Source organism: Talpa europaea, assembly GCF_964194135.1.
Source record: "Talpa europaea genome assembly, chromosome: 12".
NCBI classification, from domain to species: Eukaryota; Metazoa; Chordata; class Mammalia; order Eulipotyphla; family Talpidae; genus Talpa; species Talpa europaea.
Window position 1 is genome coordinate 39,579,127 of NC_140079.1, and position 19,116 is coordinate 39,598,242.

Below are 19,116 nucleotides of genomic sequence, written 5' to 3' on the forward strand. Positions count from 1 at the left end.
CCTGAACACGGGGTGGGGGTGGGGGTGGTATTGGCCAGGAAGGCCTGGGCTATAAATCTCCCCCCTTGAGTCCAGCAGGGCATCTGTTGCCCTTGCCAGGCTGTTTAAAATACTTACACAGAAGAGTAAAGTTCTACGTGGTCAGGACCAATCTGGGTGATTTTGAAGTCCCACGTCAGGGCCACCAGGACAAGTAAACAGCAGTGGGATGGGAATGGCCAAGTGCACCTGCCAGGTTCCAAGGAAGAGTGGATACGAGCACAGGGGCCAGTCCTTGGGAGAAGAAATGGGGGGATGTGACTGTGGCAGCCGGTCCTGGGCTCCCCTTCTGGCCATATCAGCCTCAGTGCCTGCCCTGACCATGCAACCCAGGGGAAAGCAGTGTTGTCATCTGCATTGGTGTTTCAGTTCACAGACATTTCAAGCCCAAGTAGGCCCCAGTTGGGGTGCCCTTGAGGGTGGGACTGACTCATGGACTCCTCTCTTGCGCCCCTTCCAGGACCGCTCAGGAAGTGGCAGCGAGGAAGACTGAGCCTCGACATTCCAGAGTCGCCACCCGAACCCCTGGTTCCAGAGCCGAGATGGTGTAGCCCTTAGCAGTAACGGGTAGCAGCAGATGTAGTTTCAGACTAGGGGGAAAACTTAAACAAAAATCTTCCATATTTATACAGCAGAGAAGATGTAGGACTGTTTGTGTCTGGCCCTGTCCCAGCATCAGTAGCGTTTGTAACAGCATTAACTGTTTAAAATAAGGGAAAAAGAATTATGAATTGGGGAACATGCAACACCTGTTTTTCTTTTCCTTTCCTGGCAGTACTGTTGCGGCCACAGTTTGAATCACTGTAGTTTAAGCCGTGGATGCATGTGTGTAGCCGTCCACTCCTCCTCGTACTGTATTTTCTTGGACAGGTCAGACTCGCCAGGGTCCAGGGTCCGCAGGCCCGGCGGGGGTATGTCAGTGTCACTGGATGTCAAACGGTAATAAATTAAACCAACAACAAAACTCACTGCTTTGCCTTCTGGTGGACTCAATTCCAGCTCCTGGCATGATAGTGAATACCCACTGCCACCCCAGCTGCACAAGGTCCTGGAGGCCTGCAGGGGCCTCGATGGGCCCAGGCTCCAGCCCCATATCCCCATGGGCCACTTCACAGGGGAGGACTGTCCGAGGCAAAGGAAAGGAACATTTCCCAGCCTCACCCTCTGACCACCAGCTTTTGGCCTCACCAGGGACCTCTGCTGTTCTGTCATTTGTCCAGCCTGGCCTTGTCACACAGCAAGCTAACAGCTTCCCTGCCCTCAGCCCAGGGTGATCCCCTGGACAGGTGCCACACACAGCAGTCAGTGGGGTGACATGAGAAACCCAGGACTTGGGGAGCCCAGGTAATCAGGGAACGCTTCCAAGCCCAGCACTCCTTGGGGGTCTTTGATGTAATTTTTGTCTCTTCATAAAGATCTTCATTCACGAGCCATCATCAGCATGCTTGCCTTAGTTCATCACACACAGTTGCCTTTCGCTCTTTCAGTATACTTAACAGTGGAAGCTTTGGAGTACAACATTTGGACCCCTTCAGAAAAGATTCTATTGGCTGCCTCCCCCCACAACCCAGTATAGGTTACTTTCTTATCTCTTCTCACCATTTTTTGTTCAAACAGTGGGTATTTTATAAATAATAGATTGTAACATTACATTGCACCTCCCTCACCTCCTGGATTTGTGGTGATGTTTCATTTTCTTTGTTCCTTTAGTACCTGCTAAACCAACTCTGGGGGCTGTCTCCTCAGTGTTTGCTTTCAACCATTGTCTATTTTTAAGCCCATTTCCACTAGGTGTCGCCCTGGATTGGCCTTGTTTAAGTTGTGCTCAAACCCCCTGAGTCAGCAGGTCCTATGCCTTGGGGGCCTGTGCACGCGCAGTTTGCAAGTCAGGCCTGTCTCTGCTCCTACCCATTGAGATTTCTCAGTGCCAGTGCATGCCTTTGGTTGAGTGGGTTACATGAACTTGCAGATGGATGTTCTCAGTGGACACACTGAGACACACTCAGTGAGTGGACACGCTCAGTGAGTGGACACACTCAGTGGACACACTCAGCTTTACACATGTACCCCTCAGGATCTGTGGGGCCCACAGTGGTTGTCTCATTCTCTGCACCTATACTAGTTTGCCAGTCTGCTGCCAGGATCCCACCTCCGGCTAGTTAGGAGACCTCAGCTGCCCCATTCATTCCCAACCGATCTCCCTACTGTTTCTAGTAGGCCCAGGAGTGCGAGGTTTTGCCGTGTGGTTCCAGATCCAACCAGGCCTCTTCATGATTTTCATGGCCCATCCAGGCAAAACATCACTGTCGCTCACTGCTCTTACCTACCTTTCAGTAATCTTTCTTAAATAAATGCTTTGTTGAAAGCTTTTTATCAGACTTCAGAATCCTGAAATGGTTCTTTTGGACAATTTTATTTTCTTTTATCTTTATTTTTAGGGACTGAAGTTGCAAGATCTTCACTCCATCATCTTGGAAGTGTACTTTTTTTTTTTTGTTTAAACTTTTCTTTTACTAGATTTGAATTTTATTTTCACTTTTACAGAAAAAAAAATCAGCTCCCCAATCTCTTGATTTAATGGTATTCAGTGAGCCCAATTTAAAAATGAGCCCCTTAAGAGGGGGAAAGCACACATGGAACCAGAATGTGACAAAAATATGTGTATGATGGTATGGCTTGTTGCTGAATGGCAGCAAAATCCAGTATCAAATTCGACATGATACAGATCTTCCGCGTCTAAGTCTAGATTTAGTGCCCCGGTGTGAGAACAGTTCCCGTCTTACTCCTTCAGTATGTGCCACCCCTAGGTTCATAGTCAAAATGCCTGTGAGCTACAACATAGTCAGATGGCCACATCTGGCTGCATGGGAAGCTGGGAAGTGCAGCCTCTCTTCAGGTGCCTGTGTGTCTAACTAAAGCTGTAGTTCTGTTGCTTTGAAGGGGAGGGGCCCCGTGTCAGGGGCTCTATTGAAAAGGAGGCTTGTGAAGCCTGAAGACAGGAAATGAGATGTGAACTCACTGCTTCGCAGTCCAGCGCTCAACCGCTGCGCCACCAGGGGAGGCCCTCAGGTTTCTACTTCTTTCTAAAGACATTTCTGTATTTTTTTTTTCCTGTGAGAATGAAAAGAAAATCATGAGAAAACAATGAAGGGACTCAATGGGAGGAGACAGTTTGGCTAAGCTTCCAAATGTGAAGCCAAATGTCATGGTGACCCAGGGACACATAGGCCATGGTGGGGGTAGAGGACAGGGCTGCAAGCCCCCTGGCTAACTCTTCCCATGTTGACCTTTGCCTGAGGTCCTAGAACCAACCTGCTCCTTATGGACACTGCTTGTGAACCAGGGCTGCTTCCCTGCTCTCCCCTAGTCCCCCACCTTTGCTCTCAGCACCATCTACCTGGCTGATCCTTTCTCTTCCATCTCTGCCCTGCTGGGCAGTGCCTTCCTCCCACCTTCCTGCCAATGACCTTAAGGGTTGGATGTCTTCATTTTCATTTCAGAGATGACACAAGTCAGTCTTGAGGTATTTGCCCAGAGCTACACAGATTTGAGCCCTGGTGTACAAAAGCACCCCTAAGGTGTCGGGATCTGCTCTTGTCTGGAGGAGGCAGTTTGGAAGGGTGAGATGGTCCCCTGGAAAGGGTAGCATGTTGAGCAATGGAATGCAAGCCTCTGAGGCTGGAAAGCCAAATGGTCAGGGCTTGACAGGTGCCCATGGTGGGCCCTGATGGGACTGGATGGGAGGGTGGGGTTCCAGGAAGAGGAGGAGGACATCATAATGACAGATGGCCACAGCATTTCCTATCCCACATGTACTTCTAGAATCTTGTGCCTCCCCCCATCAAGACGTGGCATCTAAATCTCCTTCCCTTGAATTTGGCTTGGGACTTGGCTGGTAACCAGTGAAGTGAAGTGGAAGTGATGCAGTGTGACTGCTAAGAGTGGGTCATACAAGGCACCACTGATTCTGCCAAGCTTGCTGAAACACTCTTAAAGCCAACAGCCGTCCTATAACAAGCTACCTTGTGGCTGCCGTGTTATGAGGAAGTTCAAACAAGCAGTGCTCTGAGGGACCACCAAGTCCACATGGGCTGCTCCTGCCCTCAGCTGTGTATAGCCACACAGCTGAACCCCTTGCACATTCTTGATACACAAACCATGAGAGAAACTTGTTTTAAGCTACTCAGCTGTTGGGTGACTGTCGCACTGGTCTTCAAATAAGACCGGTCTAATGGGGCCCTCCCTGGTAGTGCAGGGGTTAAAGACAGTGCTGTCAAGCTACTGCGAGCCACTACAGCACAAATTTGATCCCCAGCCAGGGGGCTATCCACATGGTGCAGCAGACCTCTCCTGTCTTGCCCACTGCTCCCCTCAGCAGTGTATTTCAGTCAGTCTGCCTGTTCTGCTCCCCACTCTGTCTCTGCCCTCCCTGCCCCCTGCTGCACCTCTGGCCTGTACCCCAGTTCTTGTTTGCATAAATAAATAAATCTTTAAACACAAAAAGAAGCCCCACAGAGGGATCATGAAAGAAGTACAAGTGCATGGAAAAAGGGGTCTTATCCTATTAACCACCAGGTAAATGCAAATTAAAACAATGACAAAATACTTTGTTATTCAGCAAATTGATAAACATTTAAGTGATAACAGTGTTGGCAAAGTGGTGGGAAGGCCAGTCATCAGTTTTCTGAAAAGCAGTTTGATCAGATGACTTAAAATAGTCACCCCATACTCCTGAAGAGGTAGCATCCATTTTGTTTCTGAATCATAAAAAGTGTTGTAAACCAAAGTGACCTTAAGGAAAATATTTTTTTAAAAAACAAAATTTAAAATTGTTCACAAGAGATGACTTTCAGGGCCTCCCCTGGTGGCGCAGGCGGTTGAGTGCTGCGCTGTGAAACTGTCCACAGCCTGCAGCACCGGTTAGATCCCGGCCAGCCAGCAAGGGTCCCACATTGGGTGGCAGACCTCTCCTGTCGCGCCTGCTGCTCCCTTCAGCAGTGTATTTTGTCAGTCTGCCTATTCTGTTCCCCGCTCTGTCTCTGGTGAATCCTTTCACCCTCCCACGCATCTGGCCTGTACCCCGGTTCTTGTATAAAATAAATAAATAAATCTTTAAATAAAAAAAAAAGAGCCTCAGCACTTTAAAAAAAAAAAGAGGGGCCTCCCCAGTGGCGCAGCGGTTGAGCGCTGGGTTGCGAAGCTGCCCGCGGCCTCTGCGGCGCCGGTTCGATCCCCGGCTGCTCCCCAGCCACCAGAGGAGGGTCCCACATGGCGCGCAGACCTCTCCTGCCGCCCGCTGCTCCCCTCAGCAGTGTACTTCGGTCCTTCTGCCTGCTCTGCTCCCCGCTCTGGCTCTGGTGAATCCACTCACCCTCCCGCGCTTCTGACTGTACCCAGTGCTTGTATAAATAAATACATAAATACTTTTTAAAAAAATAAAAAAGAGATGACTTTCATAAATCTTACTAACAAATTTGTCACTCATTAAGAACATTGGCAATAAATTCACATTTCAAAATTTGAAACAAAACATTTGTTGTGCAACCATCCCAGGCTGGGTAGGTTCATTGTCATTTCTCACAGAGGATAAGAGAATTTGGAGTCTGATAGATTTCGCAGTCCTTTAATACCACATAAAATGAGACTGGGGACCATATACACAGACAGGCGGACAGCAAGGGAGACTCCACCACTGAGAGGCTAGCCCCCTTTACACTGTTAAGTGCCCATAGCCACATAACTGATATATTGTTGCAAATACAAAGCCCATCTGTAGTTTGCTAGATGTCCAAATAGTGGAAGGCATAGCATTTCAAGGTATGGGCTCTTTGTTGTGTGGAAGGCAAAAATAGCTTAATATACTCATTTTCCTTAACAATATTCATACCTTTTTCTTCTTAGATCTTCTCTTAAGGAAATCATTAAAGGTACAAAGATACATGAACAATTAGCATTTCCATGTTTTGGGTGCGAATGAAAGTACTCAACAATACGGCAATGGTGATAAACTGCTAAGGTTCATCCAGAGATACTGAACCATCATTAAACATAACATGGTGTTTATGAACACCATAAACAGGAGCATGAGAAAGGGCTTATATATGACAATAAGGGGGAATGTGCTGCAGAGTGGTACAGGTCAGTACAATCCAAACTAAGCCTGCAGACTTGTTGATTATATTCTACATATTCCATTAATAAAGTACTATAGTTTTATGTAAGAGATTACCAACCACTGAGGAAGCCTCCATGGGACTTTTCTGTACTATTTTTACAATTTCTGGTAAGTTTATAATTATTTAAAAATAAAGTTTAGGGCCTCCCCGGTGGCGCAGCGGTAGAGCGCTGGGTTGCGAAGCTGCCCGCGGCCTCTGCGGTGCCGGTTCAATCCCCGGCTGCTCCCCGGCCACCGGAGGAGGGTCCCACATGGCGCGCAGACCTCTCCTGCCACCCGCTGCTCCCCTCAGCAGTGTACTTCGGTCCTTCTGCCTGCTCTGCTCCCCGCTCTGGCTCTGGTGAATTCTCTCACCCTCCCGCGCTTCTGACTGTACCCAGTGCATGTATAAACAAAACAAACAAGCAAACAAATAAAGAAAAACATGCCTCTAAAAAAAAAATAATAATAAAGTTTAAAAAAATGGTATTGTAACCAGGAGACTGGAGTGCGGGCCATCTGTCACCACCAAATGCCAATAAAGTGAGATAGGAAGTGAATCTTTTTTTTTTTTTTTTAAGATTTATTTATACAAGATGCGGAGTACAGGCCAGATGCACGTGAGGGTGAGAGAATTCACCAGAGCCAGAGCAGGGAACAGAACAGGCAGACTGACGAAATACACTGCTGAGGGGAGCGGCGGGCACGACAGGAGAGGTCTGTCGCGCCATGTGGGACCCTCGCCGGCTGGCCAGGATTGAACCACTGCTGCAGAAGCTTCGGACAGCTCACAGCGCCTGCGCCACCAGGGGAGGCCCAGGGTTTGAATCTTTAAAGTGCGTTTTAATCAGATAGCCAGCAATCTGGAAGATGAGGGTTAACACCCTAAAGAAACACTTTAACATTTCATTTCCAGCTACCTTTTTTTTTTTTTTTTAAGATTTATTTATTTATGCATACAAGAGGTAGGGTGTAGGCCAGAGGTGTGGAAGGGCATGAGAGGATTCCCAGAGACAGAGTGGGAGCAGAAAAGGCAGAATGACTGAAGTACACTGCTGAGGGGAGAAGCAGGCGAGACAGGAGAGGCCTGCTTCACCATGTGGATAGCTCCCTGGCTGGGAATCAAACTCATGCTGCAGTGGCTGTCAATAGCTTCAGAGTGCTGAGACTTACCCCTTGCACCAACAGGGAGGCCCCTCCAGCTGCCTTTTTATAATGAGTTCAACAAAGACAATTAAACAGTAAGTGGACCTTCACTGCTGCCAGGAGATTGCAATGTCCAACTGCTGGAACTCTTTATCACCCTCCTGGACACCTGGCCTCAGGCTTGTCCTACTGTGCTGAGGCTGGTCTTCAGATTGCTCTGGCTCCCCACCTCCTCCAGATGTGTCCTTGGGCTGGAAAATTAACTCAGAGCAAACAGGCCATAAACAATACGTGTATGCAGATTTCTTACTATACCAGCTTTAGTGTCTCACCTGATCTCCTCCTCCCTAGCCACTATCAGTATCAGGTCAGGTTGGGTGTGTGCTTCTATAACAAACATCCCCATTTTCTAAGTGTTTTAAATCAACTAAGAGTGGTTTGTTTTTTTTTTCCTTCACATGTGACTAGTTTGTGTAATTGTAGCTGCTAAGACACCCAAGAATAGGATGTCCTGTCTTGGCATATGCTTCCAGGGTCACCAAGAAAGAAACAAGGTGTTTAGAGCATCTCCCCAAGGTGATACCTCTACCTAACATCCTTGGCCCAATCAAGTCATATGACCATGGCTGACTTACCTTGGGAGTAAAAAGAGCAATGCATTAGAAGAACAAGTTTAGTGACCTCCACATGTGCACAGGAAATAATCCCATTTCATAAACATTTTCATAGACCAGGCCTCCCTGGTGGCGCAAGGGGTTAAGCACCACACTATGAAGCAGTCTGCAGCTTCTACAGCACAAGTTTGATCCCCGGCCGGCCAGGGAGCAACCCACATGGCGCAGCAGACCTCTCCTGTCTTGCCCGCTGCTCCCCTGAGCAGTGTATTTCAGTCAGTCTGCCTGTTCTGCTCCCCACTCTGTCTCTGGTGAATCCTCTCACCCCTCACATCTCTGGCCTGTACCCCAGCTCTTCTATGATAAATAAATAAATCTTAAAAAAAAATTCATGGAAGACAGGAAGAAATAAAATACAGTGATGATCTTGAGTTGATTGTGGGTATATACTGCTTTCTTCTCAGTAATTTCTCAGTTTTCTAAGTTTAATGTTTTCACATTGAAGTATTGATACAGCGCAGCAAGGGGCACTAAAACTGGCCAAGGACACTGCCCAAATAGTTTACTGGTCACTGAATTCTTCACCCAGGCGCACAATTGCAAGACTATTCAGGTTCAGAGAACAACAATGGGATTTATTTAACAAAACCAGGGAAAAACAGAGTTACTGAAGCCAAAAAACGGCCATTTATCTCACCCGATGCAGTGTCCAGTGTTTTTCAGACCTAAACAAAAGCAGCTAAGATAACGTCTTCCCACCGTTGAGGACAGAGAGCTTCTCTCCTGAACAATAGGCCACGTGTCCAAGGTGGTGTCTTCCTGCCTCTGCTGACTTGGAGCCAGGGCAGCCAGACTCTAGGCCAGGTTCCAACTCACGAAGACAACAGGAGAGGCTCACGGAGCTGCCTTGTTGCCCAAGCTCAGCACCAGACAAGCGACACTCAAAACAGCAGCTGTAGCGACTGAATGACCTGACAAAGGGCCACATTCACGCAGCTCAGTGAAGCGCCTGGCTCTGGTTCTTCACCTCCCCTGCCAGGCTATAACAGCAGCAAAACTGGGAACAGTTTCAGTTGCTCAACTAATTGCAAATTCTCGGAACTTTTCCTCTCTGAGGTTGGCTGCTGGAGGTCTCCACTTTCAGAGACCCACAACAGCCTTCTGGAATATTGGCCCGGTGGGGGGCCAGAATCTGCTGACTCAAATGCTAAAGATCCAAAAACACTGAATTCCAAGGACTGAATCAATCTGCGCCCCCTTCTGCAGTCCCTTATATTTCTTATCAGTCACCCCACCCCAAAATGCAATACTTCTAGCATTTTTAAAAAGATTTATTTATACATACAAGAACTGGGGTGCAGGCCAGAGGTATGGGGGATGAGAGGATTCACCAGAGACAGAGTTGGGAGCATTCAGATGGATTGACTGAAATACACTGCTAAGGGGAGCAGCAGGGGAGACAGTAGAGGTCTGCTGCTCTCTGTGGGTTGCTCCCTGGCTGGCTGGGAATTGAACTTGTGCTGCAGTGGCTGCAGAGAGATTCATAGTGCTGAAACTTAACCCCTTGCACCAACAGGGAGGCCCACTTTTAGCATTTTCCTTGGGGCGCTCTATCTTCAGCCACAACCCTCTCCAGAGGGCATCACCGGTAACAATCTATGGCTTCAGACACTAGTTACAGTATGTGCTATAAGGTTGCGAAGCTGCCGGCGACCTCTGTGGCGCCGGTTCGATCCCCGGCTGCTCCCTGGCCACCGGAGGAGGGTCCCACAAGGCGCGCAGACCTCTCCTGCCGCCCGCTGCTCCCCTCAGCAGTGTACTTCGGTCCTTCTGCCTGCTCTGCTCCCCGCTCTGGCTCTGGTGAATTCTCTCACCCTCCCGCACTTCTGACTGTACCCAGTGCTTGTATAAACAAAACAAACAAACAAATAAATAAAACATGCCTCTATTAAAAAAAAAAATTTAAAAAAAAAACCACTAATGAAAAGAGATGTAATTTAGAAAGAGATTTAATTTAGAAACTTTAGAGGAATGTCCTAATTCCTCTAAGGATATTGTGAGACTGGGAATTTGAGGAGATGGCACAAATTATTTGTTCAGCCCCAGACATAGGTTACCTCTGTTCAGCTTAATCGAATAGATGTTTTCTCAAGCAGGATTCTTATTTGCAAATGGTACAAACCAACTTGGTTTGCTTCAGAATCCAAAGGACAATGGGTACTGGATCCAAGCCTGGCTCTAGTCAGTCAAAGTCACGTGTGTGAGGATATGATTGGCCAAGTCCAGGTAAAGTGCTAATGGTCTTGGGCAAAACATGCTTGAAAAGAAAATCTCTCCCACTGGAAACTCAGAAATGGGAGGCAGAGGAAAGGACATCCCCAAACACAGGAAAGGGGTTCAGATGTTGTACAGATAAAGGGGACAGTAGAAGCTGAAGCCTGGACAGGTTCACATCCACTTCACTTCCACCTGCCCCTCAGACAATGAAATAAAGAACTACCACCCAGGGAGGGTTGATGGCGATGTGTGTGTGTGTGTGTATGTATATGTATGTGTGTATGTGCGTGTATATGTGCATGTATGTATGTATGTGTATGTGTGTACGTGTTTGTGTGTATCTATGTACATTCTGTATGTGTGTATGTATATTGCATGTATGTGTATTTGTGTATGTATGTGTGTCTGTATTTGTGTATGTACGTGTGTATGTGGGTGTGTACATATGTATGTGCATGTGTATGTGTGTATGTGTGTATTTGTCTCTGTATGTGTATGTATGTATATATGTGTGTGTATTGTGTGTTTGTGTTTTGTGTGCATTGCGTGTGTACGTGTGTATATATTGTGTGAATGTGTGTGTGTACATGTATGTGCGTATGCATGTGCATGTGTACTGTGTGCATGAGTGTGTGTGTAAAATAGCTTGAGGATGGGGAGACAAGCTCTACCTCCAATCTCCTGTGTGATCTTGAGCAACCCCTCTTTGTGCCTCAATTTCTTCATCTGTTAAAAGGGGGAGGAATGAGAAGTTTTTCCAATCTTCTCCTTACAAAGACTTTAAAAAGTTTAAAGACTTTTTATTAAAACCAAGTTTACGGGGACTCCTTGGTAGCCTAGGGATTAAGTCTCAGCCATATCACCACGAGGGCCAATCTTAGCGACCTAAGTTCAAAGTTCAATCCCCGGCCAGGGAGCTACCCACAAGGCACAGCAAACCTCTCCTGACTCGCCCACTACTCCCCTCAGCAGTGTATTTCACTCAGTCTGCCTGTTCTGCTTCCCATCTGTCTCTGGTGAATCCTCTCACCCCCTGTACCTCTGGCCTGTACCCCAGCTCTTGTATGCGTAAATAAATAAAAAATCTTTTTAAAAAAACATGCCAAATTGATATGAGTGGACTGATCATAAAGCAAACACTGAAAAACATAGGGTATAAATTCAGGTTTGGCTGTAGCTAGGTGCTCAAATCTAGCCATGAAGTCAGTATTCCACTCTTTGCTCTGTTCTTGTCTCTGGGAGTTTCTATCTTGCAGGCCCTTCCCTAGAGGTGACAAAGGGTACAACCTCCTGCCCCTTCACCATTGCTCCATCCTCCCCAATTCAACTACACCACTAGAAAGAGAGATCTTATTTCCCAGTCCTCTCATTGACTGACTTTAGTCACATGCCCTTTCTTTAATCAGTCTGTACGGTTGCGGTGAGTTGCTATTCTAATTGGTCAGGCTGCTATCACACTCACTTCAAATGGACAGGCAGGGGCTTGGCTTTTCCTTGCCCAAAGTACATGGTCTAAAAAAAATCAGAAAGTGGTGGTTCCTTTCCCTCTATTACCAGAAGTAGGGAGAGTGACTACTGAGAAGTTAATGAGCATCCCAAAAATGCCCATTTGGGTAGAAGAAGGAAAGAAATTCCAGGCAGAGGGGAAAGCATGAGCAAAGGCAGAGTGTGCAACTGACTGAGAGATGAGACAGAAAACCTGGGGGCCATGATGTGGTGCCTGGTCTCCCATGGGACCCACTGGCATCCCCAGAACAATGATAATAACAGCAACTAGTGTGCTAACTCACTTGATCCTCTTGCTCTGATCCAAATAAGTGAGGGTGATCCTTGCCCCATTGAAGGAGAAAGTCAAGGCAGTGAAGAGTAAAACAACTTGGCCAAAGTCACACCGAAGTGGTTGAGTCAGGGTTTGTGCTCAGACTGTGTGGCTCTCTGCCAACAAAATCCAGATGTAGCTGAAACACTCTGATAGGCCCACTTTCATGTTGCTCCCTTTTTATTAGAATTGCTCTTATCTGCATGTAACAGAACAAATGATTTCAATAACCAGGAGCTTGCAAACAAGCTCCTGGTTGACAAGGGAACCTGGTTTTTCCTGGCTTTCTTTTCCACCATTCTCCGGACGACCCTTTCTCCTCATGGGCAGGAGGTAGCAAGTTCTTTTCCAGGCCCTGCCATAACATCAGTCAGGGGGAGAGAAAGGACCAAAAGCTGAGGACCAAAGATCAAAGGATTTTTTCTTACAAGGGTAGCATTTCACAAGGGCAGAAATTTCCACCTGTTTACTTTGTTTTTGTTGAGTCCTGTGAGTTCTTTGTATATCTTTGTGATCAGTCCCTCATCAGTTGTTTGAAGTGCAAAAAATTTTCCCAATCAGTAGGGTGTCTCTTTGTTCTGGTTAATGTCACTTTTGCTCTACAGAAATTTTTCAGTTTGATGTAATCCCAGGTGTTTATCTTTTCTTTGACTTTCTTTGCTTTGGGGTATAAGTCTTTAAAAATGTTACTGAGATGTATGTCTTGTAGTGTTTTACCTATATTTTCTTCTATATATTATATGGTGTCAGGTTTTATGTCCTGTTCTTTTATTCATTTTGAGTTAATTTTTGTGCATGTATTCTAGTTTCATTCCTTTGCATGTGATGGTCCAGTTTCCCCATACCATTTATTGAACAAACTCTCTATGTTCCATTGCATATTCTTTGCTCCTTTGTCAAAAATTAGGTGTCTATATAAGTGCGGCTTTCTGGGCTCTCTATTTGGTTCCATTGGTCTGTGTTTCTGTTTTTGTTCCAATACCATACTGTTTTAATTATTATGGCTTTGTAGTATAGTTTGAAGTTTGAATGTGTGATACCTCCATTCTCCTTTGTTTTTGTCAGTAGGGCTTTAGCTATTCTTGGTTTTTTGTGGTCCCATATGAATTTCATCAGTAATTGTTCTGTTTCTTTGAAGAATGTCATTGAGATCTTTATTGGAATAGCGTTGAATCTGTAAATTGCTTTTGATAGGATGGCCATGTTAATGATGTTAATTCTTCCAATGAGCAGGGGATGTTTTTCCATTTCTTTGGGTCTTCTTCTATTTCTTTTTTTTAATGCAGTTTTTTAAAAAGATTTATTTATTTATACATATAAGAACTGAGGTATTGGCCAGAGGTGTGGGGAGGGGGGATGAGAGGACTCACCAGAGACAGAGTGGGGAACAGAACAGGCAGACTGACTGAAACACACTGCTGAGGGGAACAGCAGGTGAGATAGGAGAGGTCTGCTATGCCATGTGGGTAGCTACCTGGCCAGCTGGGGATTGAACTCGTGCTGTAGAGGCTGCAGATAGCTTCATAGTAATGTGCTTCACCCCTTGCACCCAGGGAGGCCCTTGTTCTATTTCTTTTTTTTTTTTAAGATTTATTTATTTATTTATACAAGAACCAGGGTACAGAACAGATGCGTGGGAGGGTGAGAGGATTCACCAGAGACAGAGCGGGGAACAGAACAGGCAGACTGACAAAATACACTGCTGAGGGGAGCAGCAGGCGTGACAGGAGAGGTCTGTTGTGCCATGTGGGCATCTCCCCTGATGGCCGGGATCGAACCAGTGCTGCAAAGACTGCGGACAGCTTCACAGCGCTGCACTCTACCACCTGCGCCACCAGGGGAGACCCCCTTGTTCTATTTCTTTAACAGTATTTTATAATTTTCTTTGTATAGGTCCTTCACCTCTTTTATTAGGTTTATTCCCAAGTATTTGATTTTTTTGTTTCAATTATAAAAGGGATGGTTTTCTTTTTTTTTTTTTTTTTTTTTTTTTTTAAATCTTATTTATTTAATTTTTTATTCATTTATTTATACAAGCACTGGGTACAGTCAGAAGCACGATAGGGTGAGAGAATTCACCAGAGGCAAAGCAGAGAGCAGAGCAGAGCAGGCAGATTGATGAAGTACACTGCTGAGGGGAGCAGCGGGCGGCAGGAGAGGTCTGCGCGCCATGCGGGACCCTCCTCCGGTGGCTGGGGAGCAGCCAGGGATCGAACTGGTGCTGCAGAGGCTGCAGGCAGCTTTGCAACCCAGCGCTCAACCACTGCGCCACCAGGGAGGCCCAAAGGGATGGTTTTCTTGATGTCTTCTTCAGATTGATTGAAGAACTCACACGACTCAACAAAAACAAAGTAAACAATCCAGCCAAGAAATGGGCAGAAGAACTTAAAAGACATTTCTCCAAATAGGAAATGCCAATGGCCAACAGGCATATGAAAAAAATGTTCAACATCCCTTATAATCAGGGAAATGCAAATCAAAACCACACTGAGATACCACCTTACACCAGTAAGAATGGCACATATCAAAAAAACTAGCAACAACATATGTTGGCGAGCATGTGGTGAAAAAGGAACTCTCCTATGCTGCTAGTGGGAGTGCAAACTGGTCCAAACACTATGGAAAGCTGTGTGGAGGTTCCTCAGTCTACTAAAAATGGAGCTGCCATATAGCCGGCAATTCCACTCCTAGGGATCTACCCAAAGGACACAAAAACATTGATTTAAAAGAACACCTGTCCCCTGTGTTTATTGCAACATGATTTATAATAGGTAAAACCTGGAAACAACCCAAATGCCCAAAAATAGATGACTGGTGGTACATATACACCATGGATTATTACTCAGCAATCAAAAAAGATAAACTTATGCCATTTGCAGCAACGTGGATGGAGCTAGAAGGAATTATGCTCAGTGAAATAAGTCAGAAGAAAATAGAAAAATATTGGATAGTTTCACTTATAGGAGGAAAATGGGGGAACCAAATAAGACATCAGTGTAAAAAAAATAATAACAGTACAAAACACAACACAACAAAAACAGACATTATAAATCAGAGACATCCTGTAGGGGAGGAGGAGGGAGGGGGATCACAGGGAGGGAGGGAGGAGCACAGGAGACTGTGGTGGTGATGCATGGATGCATTGGTGAAGGGAATTCAATGGGGACTACACCTGAGGGTATGGGAATTAAATATTGTTTAAAAATAAAAAATGATGTTTCATTGGTAGAACTGGGTCTCAGAATCACTGGCAACAAAAGCCAAGTCTGGGAAAGAATTTTTTTTTAAATAATAAATTTTATTTTTATATTCCCCCATACAATTGCAAACACCCCATTCTGACCCCAATCCCTCCCCTCCCGCCCCCCACCCCCCAAAAAGTGTCTCTGGTTCATAGTTTTTTGTTGATTTTGATTTTCACTTTCTTATATTCATTTTCCTGGTCCCTTATTTAAGTTTTCTAGATTCTTGCTATGAGTGAGACTATCCGGTATTTTTCTTTTTCTTTTTGGCTTATTTCGCTGAGCATGATCCCTTCCAGCGCCATCCATGTTGCTGCAAATTGCATGTGTTTATCTTTTTTGAATGCTGAGTAATATTCCATGGTATATATGTACCACATCTTCTTGATCCAGTCATCTATTTTTGGGCATTTGGGTTGTTTCCAAAGCTTAGCTATTGTAAACAGTGCTGCTATAAACATAGGGGTGCAGGTGTTCTTTGGAATTGATGTTTCTGTGTCCTTTGGGTAAATACCTAGGAGTGGAATTGCTGGATCATACGGAAGCTCTATGTTTAGTAGATCCAGAAATCTCCACACAGCTCTCCATAGTGGTTGGACCAGTTTGCACTCCCACCAACAGTGCAGAAGAGTTCCTTTTTCTCCACAACCTCGCCAACATTTGTTGTTGCTAGTTTTTTTTAATATGTGCCATTCTCACTGGTGTAAGATGGTATCTCATGGTAGTTTTGATTTGCATTTCCCTGATGACAAGTGATGTTGAACATTTTTTCATATGTCTGTTGGCCATTTGCATTTCCTCTTCAGAGAAGTTTCTTTTTAGCTCTTCTGCCCATTTTTTGACTGGATTATTTTCTTTGTTGTTGTTGAGTCTCATCAGCTCTTTGCAGATTTTTGTGATCAGTCCTTTATCATTAGTGTTGGGTGCAAAAATGTTCTCCCAGTTGGTGGGGTTTCTCTTTGTTTTTGTTATTGTCTCTTTTGCTGTGCAGAAGCTCTTTAATTTGATGTAGTCCCAGCTGTTGATCTTTGCCTTCACTATCACTGCTTTGGGTGATGTGTCTGTAAAGGTGTCTTTGATATGCAAATCACGTAGTGTTTCACCTATATTTCCTTCTATGTATTTTATGGTTTCAGGTCTTATGTCTAGTTCTTTAATCCATTTTGAGTTGATTTTTGTGTATGGTGTGAGGTAGTGGTCAAGCTTCATTCTTTTGCATGTAGCGACCCAGTTTTGGGAAAGAATTTTTTTAATAAAGATTTATTTATTTATTCATGCAAGAACTGGGGTACATGTCAGAGTTGCAGAGGGTGAGAGGATTCACCAGAGACAGAGTGGGGAACAGAACAGGCAGACTGACTGAAATACACTGCTGAGGGGAGCAGCGGGTGAGACAGGAGAGGTCTGCTGCGCCATATGGGTAGCTCCCTGGCTGGGGATCAAACTCGTGCTGCAGAGGCTGTAGATAGCTTCATAGTGCTATGCTTAATCCCTTGCGCAACCAGGGAGACCCCTGGGAAAGTACTTTTAACTGGGTATGTTAAAGCCTAAAGCAGGATTAGGGGATCTATAAATAAATAAAAAGAATGTAATCTTGCAACTGCTGGGCAAAATAGCACAGGATGTCCTCAAATAATGAATCCCCATACGATCCAGCATATGGGGACTTTTGGTATTCAAAGCAGGGTCTCAAAGAGAGTTGCACACCTGTGTTAATAACTGAAAAGATGGAAGCAACCCAAGCACCCATGGACAGGTGCACTGTAAATTGTAGTGTATCACTACAAGGGAATATTATTCAGTCTTTAAAAAGAAATGCAATTCTGGCACATGCTACAATGTGGATGAATTGAGTGGACCTCATGCTGAATGAAATAGAGCAGTCACAAAACCACAAATAGTGTCTGATCATGAGATCCGTAGAGGAGTCACATTCATAGACACAGAAAGTAGAGTGGTGGGTGCCAGGGGTTGGGAGAGGGGTTGGGAGGTAATGTTGAACAGAGAATGTGTTTCAGTTGGGGAAGATGAACAGCTTTCTGGGGATGGGAGTGGCGGTGGGCACACAATGTGAATGTGTTTTATGCCACCGAACTGGGCACTAAAAATGGTTAAAAAAAAAATGGCTACGATGGTAAACATGTTGTATGTACTTTACCACAAGAACTAATTAAATTTTTATTTTCAAAAGAGAAAAGAGGGCCCTAGTTGCAGGCAGCTGGCTGTGTCTGGGTGGAGTTTGACGTCTACTCCCCTTGACTTAAGACCCAAGTTACATCAATTCAACGTAACAGGACAGAGTCCCGGATGCAGGCAGGCCAGTGGGGTCATGGTTATTCTGATACTCAGAATGAGATGAGCGGTGTTGGTAAGTGAATTAATCAGGCTTCTTATGCTACTAGCCTCTGTGCTATCACCTATGGCCTTGATCATGTTAATAGAGAAGGCCCCACCCCCACCTGCAGGGGCACAGAAGGGCTGGCACCCCTGCAGGGTTCTCCCACAAATGGGAACCCTGGATTCCCATGGGTTTGTGGCAGTGGAGTGAGCCTGAGAGAGAGGTTGGGGAGGCTGTGCCACCTTTGACAGACACCCCAAGGCTGAGGCTCCCCATGGCTGACGCAAAAAGTGTGGAAGCCAAGGTTGTCCTTTTGATTTGGAGGAAATTTCAATAGGGAGGTTTTTATATTCTCCTATTTTTCACTTTTTAAAATTGTAAGGGGGTCTCCCCTGGTGGCGTAGGTGGTTGAGCACAGTGCTGTGAAGCTGTCCGCAGCCTCTGCAGCACTGGTTTGATCCCAGTGAGAATCCCACATGGCTCGGCAGTCTTCTCCTGTCTCGCCTGCTGCTCCCCTCAGCAGTGTATTTCATCAGTCTGCCTGTTCTGTTCCCCACTCTGTCTCTGGTGAATCCTCTCACCCTCCCATGCATTTGGCCTGTACCTTGGTTCTTGTATGCATGAATAAGTAAATATTTAAAAAAAGAAGAAGAAATGTGGTATCCTAGACTGTATTGGGATCCTACAACGGTTCAGGCTGAGGTTGATGACACCTAGATAGAAGAAGAAATATATTTTTAATTTGGGAGGATGTTAGCAATAAATAAGCAAACAAACAAACAAATAAATAAATAAAATTGTAAAATAGGGGCCTCCCTGGTGGCACAGGCTGTTGAGCACAGCGCTGTGAAGCTGTCCACAGCCTTTGCAGTGCGGATTCGATCCCCGCTGGCTGCGGAGCAACCCACATGGCACAGCAGACCTCTCCTGTCGTGCCCGCTGCTCCCCTCAGCAGTGTATTTCAGTCAGTCTGCCTGTTCTGTTCCCCACTCTCTCTGGTGAGTCCTCTCACCCTCCCCCACATCTGGCCTGTACCCAGGTTCTTGTATAAATAAATCTTTAAAAAAAAAAAAAACTATAGTGCAAAAATAAAATAAAATAAAATTGTAAAATACGCATACTTTAAAGTTACCATCTCAGCCACGTTTAAGTGTCCAGTCCTGAATGTAAATACATCCACACTGTTCTCCACACATCCTGATCAGCCTTCTCCAAAGCTTTTTCATCTTCCGAAAGTGAACTATGCCCATTAAACACCAACCACCGCCCCCACTTCTCCCCGCCACCAGCACCTACCAGTGCACTTTCTGTTTCTGAATTTGACTGCTCTAGGGACCTCATGTAAGTGGAAGTGGTTGGTTTTTTTTTTTTTAATTTTTTTTTTTAATAGAGGCATGCTTTATTTATTTGTTTTGCTGGTTTGTTTGTTTTGTTTATACATGCACTGGGTACAGTCAGAAGTGCGGGAGGGAGGGTGAGAGAATTCA

The 19,116-nt window shown here is 45.5% G+C and overlaps 1 protein-coding gene across 1 annotated transcript in view; it reads left to right on the top strand.

The window, feature by feature from the left end:
* SMARCA4 (SWI/SNF related BAF chromatin remodeling complex subunit ATPase 4) overlaps window positions 1-532 on the top strand; it is a gene marked incomplete at both ends in the record, with an annotated part of 72,947 nt that extends 72,415 nt beyond the window's left edge. Inside the window, one exon of the mRNA XM_084249964.1 lies at window positions 500-532. Within this exon, the coding sequence (XP_084106090.1) occupies window positions 500-532 (33 nt within the window). The remainder of the gene's footprint in view (window positions 1-499) is intronic.
* Between the last annotated feature and the right edge of the window lie 18,584 nt (window positions 533-19,116).